General features: G+C 54.2%; 1 protein-coding gene across 1 annotated transcript; it reads left to right on the top strand.

Moving 5' to 3' along the window:
- The first annotated feature begins 1,877 nt into the window (after positions 1–1,877).
- EPHX3 (epoxide hydrolase 3) lies at positions 1,878–7,779 on the top strand. The gene is given in 9 exon segments (XM_014593168.2): positions 1,878–2,697; positions 2,700–2,827; positions 2,937–3,022; positions 3,349–3,506; positions 3,657–3,785; positions 6,637–6,740; positions 6,829–6,965; positions 7,067–7,132; positions 7,134–7,779. Coding segments are annotated over 9 exon segments (1,065 nt in total). The 5' UTR covers positions 1,878–2,588; the 3' UTR covers positions 7,282–7,779.
- Positions 7,780–8,450: the final 671 nt, after the last annotated feature.

Raw genomic sequence — 8,450 nt, forward strand, 5'->3', positions numbered from 1 at the left:
TGGACTCCCATGTAGTCGACCGCAGTTCGAGTCCTAGATCCGGTGGCTTAAGCTCACGCCGCGCACATGCCCAAGATCCTGATAGGAGAGTGGAGGAGAAGGCTATTCCCCTTGGGGGGGGTGATTTCTTGCTTTCTGTCTCTCTGTCTCTCTCTCTTTCTGGCGAGCACATGCGCCCTATAGCAAAAAAAAAAAAAAAAAAAAAAAAAAAAAAAAAAAAAAAACAAAAAACAAAAAACAAAAAAAAAACCTCCCTAAAAAATGTTTCAAGTAAACATTTTTTAAAAGCCACAGAGATGGGAACCAGCAGGTGGCATGGTGGTTGGGGTGCTGGACACTCCCACATGGCCAACTGCGGTTCAAATACCGAACCTGGTGGATTGCTTTCTCACTTTCCCTCTTTTTCTCTCTGTGTATCTCTCTGGTCAAATTAAAAAATAAATTAATGACTAAATAAATAATTATTTAAAAAAATTTTTTTTAAAAAGCCACAGAGATACCTAGGTTAAGCACCAGAATGTCAAAGGTATTGCATGGCTGCCTGGAGGCAGAGAGAAGAGGTGGAGCCACATATAAACCCTCCCAGATTACAGTTCAGCCTGATGCATGGCTTTAGGCAAATGATTCCACCCCCAAATTGCAGGTTCGTGACCTGTAATATGGGGATGTAACACCACTTCCTGTATTTAAGTAAAGCATTGCGATTAAGAGTTAAATGACAGCAGCAGGTGATGTGATTAAGGTGTTAAAGATTCCCACATGGTTAACCATGGTTCGAGTCCTGGACCCAGCAGCTTCAAAGTCATGCCAGGCATGTGTGCATGTGTGCCCCAAATCCCAAGAGAATGATAGAAAAGAAGGGATTGGGAAGTGGCCATATCCCCCTGGGGGGTGATTTGTCACTCCCACCACCCCTCTCTGGCGAGTCCACGCGCCCTATGGCAAAACCTAAAAAATAAAAATAAATAAGTGACGAGCGTCCTTTTTCTTTTCTGCTTCTTTTTTTTTTTTTTTTTTTTTTTTGGGGGGTTTTTTGGTTTTTGGTTTTGCTATAGGGCCTGTGTGCTCGCCAGAAAGAGAGACAGACAGACAGAAAGCGAGAAATCACCCCCTATGGGGTATGGCCATGCTGCAATGCCTTCTCCTTCATTCTCCTCTCGGGATTTTGGGCACACACGAACACACACCGGGAGTGAGTTTTTAAACCACCGGGTCTGGGACTCGAACCGCGGTCGAAAACATGGGAGTCCAGCGACATAACCATTACGCCAACTGCTGGTCCTGATGGACGTCCTTAAAACGTTCACGGTTGCAAAATAGGAAGAGGCCAACTCCTTGCAAGGATGCAGGGACGGGCTCTAGTGACTGGGCTCCATCCAGCCGGGCCCTGCCCCACTTCCTCTTTCCGCCAATGCCAGTGCCCCAGTGACTCAATTGGCCTGGCCTTCCACCGACTCCCTCTTGGACTCAAGGTCTCCCGCCGCCTTTGGCTGCCACTCGCTGAGCCGGAGTCTCTGCACCTGCCGACCGGCTTCCGGGCCTGGACCTGTCGCTTTTACATCAACGGTCACCACCGTCCAATCAGAGCCGTGGGGGGGCGGGCCGGTGAACGGGCTGAGCCAACTGAAAGACAACGCCGGGCTGAGGCCACTGGAGCCGCCGTTGGAACTAGGGCTTCACCCAGAAGATGCTGCTAGGTGTCTGAGTCAGGCTGAGAGAAGGCTCACGATCTGCGGGGTAGGGACTTCCCGGGAAGTGACTGCCAGGGCTCCCGAGAACTTCTTGGGCCGCGCCTTCCTTCTCATCCCAATTATCATTTTGCCTATCCCTTTTCTTCCGCTTCCGGGCCCGCCTGGCCCGCCATATTAGGGTTCGGCCCCGCCCCCTTATCTCATTGGTCTGTCTCCACGCTAACCCTCAGCTCATTGGCTTAGCCTTCGGTCTTCTCTGCCCACTGTTGGGCCCCGCCTCCTCTAGGCTCCACCCATACCTGCTCTCCCGCGTAAGACACGCCCCTTGTGGGCCCTTATAATGCTCCTGGACCAAGTTGGGTCTTCTCTTCCGGCTCCTGGGCCACGCCCACCCTGCATATGCCCCGCCCCTCCGCCCCAGGCTCTGCCCATTTCTTTCGGGGTCCGGATCCCCTTTTTCGCTCAGGTTCGGAATCTCCCTAGTTTCTTTAGACGCGGCCGGTGCACCTGCTGCGGGAGTCGGACTAGGCCCCGCCCCTGTAGTAAGCCACGCCCAGTCCCTACGCCCCGCCCACAGCTCCTCGGTTCCCCTTGAAGGCTCTTCCGCAGCCTCCGCAGCCGGGTCCTGGCAGGTTCCGCCCCCACCCCCAGCCCAAGTCCTTGTCACCGTCGCGCCCAAGTGTTTACCTGGCACTTAGGTGAGTCGCGCGCGGTGGCATTTGCGATCTGAGCCGTCCACCTCTTCCCTCAGCGTGTTCCTCAAGCCCCGACGACACGGAGGGGTCCCAGACGAAAGGCGGTGGGCGCCTGAGCCCCGTTCCCGCCTCGCCCCTGCTGCCCGGGTCCCAGGACGACCCCTCCGACGGTGACACTGTCGTTGTCCCAAAGCACGGCGACATGCCCGAGCTGGTGGTGACGGCGCTGCTGGCGCCGTCGCGCCTCTCGCTGAAGCTGCTGCGCGCCTTCATGTGGAGCCTCGTGTTCTCGGCGGCGCTGGGGGGGGGCGGCGGGGCTGCATCGCGCTCGCGCATGTGCTGTGCCGGCCCCGGCGCGGCTGCTGCGGGCGCCCCCGGTGCAAGGCTCCCGCCTGCCTCAACGACCCCTCACTGGGCGAGCACTGCTTCCTGAACCTCCCGGTGAGCATGCGGGGTGCACCATCAGGGCCAGGGGTCCCCGCAGGGAGGGAATGTTTAAACCCATACGGGCCGGGGTCCTCCCCAGGCCTCAGACTGTGTCCTCCCCTAGAGCTCGGGCCTGCGCCTGCACTACGTCTCCGCTGGAAAAGGCAACGGACCGCTCATGCTTTTTCTGCACGGCTTCCCTGAGAATTGGTAAGTCTGAGGTCCCAGGGCTTGGGGCTGGTGGGACTAGGGGAGCTGGAGCTCAGGTGCAGGGATGCGGACGAGGTAGACCCGGGAATGAAGAACACAAAGGGCCCAGAGTGGGTACCAGGGGCAGGATGTCCAGGATCCCTAGGTCCTAAAGGGATTGAGACCACCCTTGGACATGGCGTGGGGCTGATCTCAGCCTCAGTGCTTGAGGCTCCCCCTCCTTCCGTGACGGGAAGATGGGGTTGCAGAAAGTCCCTGCTGTGCCTAGGGTGGAGATTCAACCCTAGAAACCCTGACTCAGTCTCCTTCTGCTGCTTGCTGGGCAGGTTTTCCTGGCGTTACCAGCTTCGGGAGTTCCAGAGCCGCTTCCACGTCGTGGCTGTGGATCTGCGTGGCTATGGCTCCTCGGATGCACCCAAAGATGTGGACTGCTACACCATGGACCTGCTGATGGCCGACGTCCGAGATGTCATCCAGGGTCTGGGTGCGGACTTGCCCCATTCCAGCAATGCCCTCCCACATCCTGCCCACACCCATCTCCCCTACTCCCTTCCTGCTGAGATCCACCTCCTCCTATCCCAGCTCCCAACTCTACCGGGCTTCTGGCTGACACCAGCTCCTCTGACCCCCCCAGGTTACTCCAAATGCATCCTCGTGTCTCACGACTGGGGCGCTCTCATCGCCTGGAATTTCTCCATCTACTACCCGTCCCTGGTTGAGCGGATGGTTGTGGTCAGCGGCGCCCCCATGTCAGTATACCAAGGTGTGTTGGAGAGTGGAGACGCTGGGACTCGCCTGCTCTCAGAGGCCCGAGTCTTGTCTTCGCACTTCTCCATCCACTGGTCAACACGGCGGGGGATGTGGGAGGGGAGTGTGCAACTGGGTCCCCTCCCCCATGGCACTCCCCAGTCTAAAGTCCATGACAACACCCTTAGGAGTAACCCACAATTTTTAAAAAAAGGACTACTTTATTTATTTATCCATTTGGTTTTTTATTTTAATTTAAGAGAGACCGAGTTAGAGAAAGAGAAAGTGAGAAAGCAAGCCGCCAGGTCCAGGACTTGAACTGCATTCGGCCATGTGGGAGTCCAGCGCCTTAACCACCACACCACCTGCCAGCTCCTCCCACATTTTTTGAGAGGTTTTTGCTGTAGGGCACGTGCGCTCGCCAGACAGACAGAGACAGAGAGATAGAAAGCGAGAAATCATCCCCCAGGGGGGATGGCCACGCCGCAATCCCTTCTCCTCCATGCTCCTCTTGGGATCTTGGGCACACACGCACACGTGCCCGGTGTGAGTTTTAAGCCACCGGGTCTGGGATGCGAACCACGTTCGACTACGTGGGAGTCCAGTGACATAGCCATTATGCCATCTGCTGATCCCCCGCCCTCCCACATTTTTTAAGAGAGATTTTTTGCTATCGGATGTGTATGTTCACCAGAGAGACAGAGACAGAAAGCGAGAGATCACTGCCCCCCGGGGATGGCCACACTGCAGTACCTTTGTTCCATTCTCCTTTCGGGATTTTGGGGACACACACACACACACACACACACAGTGTGAGTTTTAAGTTGCCGGATCCAGGTCTCAAACCATGGTTGGCTACATGGGAGTCCAACAATGTAACCATCACGCTATCTGCTGATCCCTTATTTATTTATTTTTTTAAGAGAGTTTTTTTTTTTTTTAAGAGACCAGCAGATGGCATGATGGTTACGTTGTTGGACTTCCACATATTCAGCTACAGTTCGAGACCCAGACCAGGCGGCTTAAAACTTACACCAGGCACGTGTGTGTGTGTGTGTGCCCAAAATCTCCAGAGGAGAATGGAGGAGAGAGCAATGTAGCCATCCTCCCAGGGGCACGTGCATTTGGCATGTGTTTTTCAGGCCTCTGGGTCTGGTACTTGAACTACTGAGTTGGCCATGTAGGATTCAGTACCTTAACCACCATGCCCCTTGCTGGCCCAGGCAGGGAGTTTTGTCCCACCTCCTGCTGTGTCTCTAGGTTCTAGAATCTGGCATATAGTGGGTACCCAATCAATGTTTGTGTGCATGGTAGACAGTAGGTGCTTAATAGATGTGTGTTAAGTGAAGTAGGGGAGGGACTAGCAGATGCTGTAATGGTTACATCGCTAGACCGTCACATAGTCATCCACAGCTCAAGTCCTGGATCCAGTGGTTTAAAACACTGGGCACATGTGCGTGCATGCCCAAGCTCCTGAGAGGAGAATGGAGGAGAAGGGATTGTAGCATGGCCATGCCCCCAGGGGGAGTGATTTTTCACTTTCTCTTTGTTTCTCTGGCAAGCGTATGGGGTTATAGCAAAAATCTCTCTAAAAGAAAAAAAGGGCTGGCAAGATGCATGATGGTTAAGGTGCTGAACTCCCACATGGCCGACCACAGCTTGAGTCCCAGACCTGATGGCTTGCTTTTTCACTTTCCCTCTCTCTGTCTCTCTCTGGTTAAAAAATAATAATAATAAGATGGGACCAGCAGATGGCGTAATGGCTACATCGCTGAACTCCCATGTAGTCGATCGCGGTTCAAGTCTTGGACCCAGTGGCTTAAACTTACGCCAGGCACATATGCATGCATGCCTAAGATCCCAAGAGAAGGGATTGTGGCATGGCCATCCCCCCTGGGGGGTGATTTCTCGCTTTCAGTCTCTGTCTTTCTGGCGAGCGCACGTGCCCTATAGCAAAAACTTCTCCAAAATAAATAAATAAATAAACAAACCATTTTTTTTTTTTAAGAGGTTTTTGCTATAGGACGCATGCGCTCGCCAGAAAGAGAGAGACAGAGACATAAAAAGCGAGAAATCACCCCCTAGGTGGGATGGCCACACCGCAGTCCCTTCTCCTCCATTCTCCTCTTGGGATCTTGGACACACGCACACGCATCCAGCGTGAGTTTAAGCCACCAGGTCTGGGACTTGAACCGCGGTTGACTACGTGGGAGTCCAGCGACATAGCCATTACGCTAACTGTTGGTCCCCCATAAACAATTCTTTAAAGAAAAAAAAAAAGAATGAAGTAGGGAAAATCCACCTAGGCTTGAGCATTTTTGTTGTACCAAAATGTGGAGGCCCCCTGGAGATGCAAGGAGAAGACGACTCCCATTCTGTGGACCCAGTGATCACCAGACAGGGAGGGAAGCTGGTGCCAGGCCAGAAGGAAACTCGAGTCTCTTTTTACAGACCCAGGCAGACAGCAATGGCATTCCAGAGGCCTGGAATACCTGCCTCACCTGGGTACACAGAGGTGGTACCCAGAAGTATGAAAACCACCCTGGACCCAGATCTCACATCTGCACCCCCATCCCTTTACCCTAGTGTTTTTTTTGTTTGTTTGTTTGTTTTTTTGCTATAGGGCGCATGTGCTCGCCAGACAGACAGAGACAGAGAGACAGAAAGCAAGAAGTCACCCCCCAAGGGGGATGGTCACGCCGCAATCCCTTCTCCTCCATTCTCCTCTTGGGATCTTGGGCACGCACGCACACGCACCTGGCGTGGGTTTTAAGCCACCAGGTCTAGGACTCGAACCACGGTCAACTACGTGGGAGTCCAGCGACATAGCCATGACGCTAACTGCTGGTCCCTTCCTTTTCCCCTAGATTATTCTCTGCGTCACATCAGCCAGCTCTTCCATTCCAGCTACATGTTCCTGTTCCAGCTTCCCTGGCTGCCTGAGAAGTTGTTGTCCATGTCCGACTTTCAGGTGCGGCGGGGTGAAGGCGTGGGGGTCGGGGAGAGTGGGTTGGGACTGGACAAACCAGGCAGCGAACCCAGTCCTGATGTGCCCACAGATCCTGAAGTCCACCCTCACCCACCGCAAGACAGGCATTCCGCACTTGACCCCCAACGAGCTCGAGGCCTTCCTCTATGACTTCTCACAGCCCGGTGGCCTCACAGGGCCCCTCAACTACTACCGCAACCTCTTCAGGTGAGTCCGGACTCAGACCCAGGGCTGAAGCTCAGCAGACTCGCAGGGCGAGGGATGGGGAGCAGCCATTCTTCTGCCTGTTCCTCTCGTCTTAACCACAGGAACTTCCCCTTGGAGCCCCAGGAACTGGCTACACCCACCCTGCCGCTGGGGGGGGCCAAGGACTCCTAGCGCGCCGGCCCCCCCCGCCAGCCGCTTCGTGCCAGGCCGACTGGAGGCCCACATCCTGCTAGCTGCGGGGCACTGGATCCCACAGACCCACCCTCAGGAGATGCACCAGTACATGTGGGCCTTCTTGCAAGACCTGCTGGACTAGCATCCCTTGCTCAGCTCCGACACAGGGACCCTCGAGAACACACACCCGCTGCCGTCTGCGTGTACCTGGAAGTCCGTGCAGTACACGTACCCAGGCGGACTCCTGGATCAGCCATAAACACGGAACTCCCGGATGACACACGAAATGCATCCGCGGATGCTCTCCGGCACAGCAAACCCTGCGTTCACACAGAGTTCACATGCGAGCTGGCGCTTTGGGGCCTGGATATGCTTGCTCCTCCTCTGTGGAGCTCGAGGCTCCGATGCAGGGTCCTGTCTCTCCCCTCCCTGCAACTGGATACTTCTGTTTATCCAAGTTGGTCCCCAAGTCTGCACAGACCAGAAAACTCTGAGCTTCCAGTCCCTAAGTTCACCTCCAGTCTGGATCTTCAGCTAAATGCGTTTCTTTCCAACACGGTCCTTCTAGCATCCTCTGGCTACTTCAACTTCAACTTCAGTTAAAATGAAATATAATTAAACATGCTGAGCCTCAGTTTCACAATAGCCAGATTTCAAATGCTCAGGGGAAAGTTCTTTTCTTTTTTTGCTTGAAAGAGAGAGAGACTGTGAGAAACCACTCCCCAGGGGAGATGGTTACACTGCAATCCTTTCTCCTCCATCCTGCATTCTTCTCTTGGGATTTGGGACACTCACGCACACGCATTCAGCATGTTTCTCTCTCTCTCTCTCTTTTTTTTTTGAGAGGTTTTTGCTATAGGGCGCATGCACTCGCCAGAGAGAGACAGAGAGACAGAAAGTGAGAAATCATTCCCCAGTGGGGATGGCCACATTGCAATCCCTTCTCCATTCTGCTCTCGGGATCTTGGGCACACATGCACATGCACCCAGTGTGAGTTTAAGACACCCGTCTGGGACTCGAACCTCGATCGACTACATGGGAGTCCAGCGACATAGCTGTTATGTGCCAACTGCTGGTACCCGGAGTGTTTTTCAAGCCACTGGGTCTGGGACTTGAACCTCAGTCAGCCATCCTGTAGGATCCAGCCACCTTTTAAACTCCATGCCACCTGCTGGCCCAGTGCAGAAAGTTCCATCAGACCGAGCTGATGAGAATATTTCTGGCTTAAGAGTAGGGAGCAGGGCCAGCAGGTAGCATGAAGTTTTTGCTGGCTGGATCCCACACGGCTAACTTTGTGGTTCGAATCCGGA

This window comes from Tupaia chinensis, unplaced genomic scaffold (assembly GCF_000334495.1).
Source record: "Tupaia chinensis unplaced genomic scaffold, TupChi_1.0 Scaffold139785_1, whole genome shotgun sequence".
Lineage (NCBI taxonomy): Eukaryota > Metazoa > Chordata > Mammalia > Scandentia > Tupaiidae > Tupaia > Tupaia belangeri.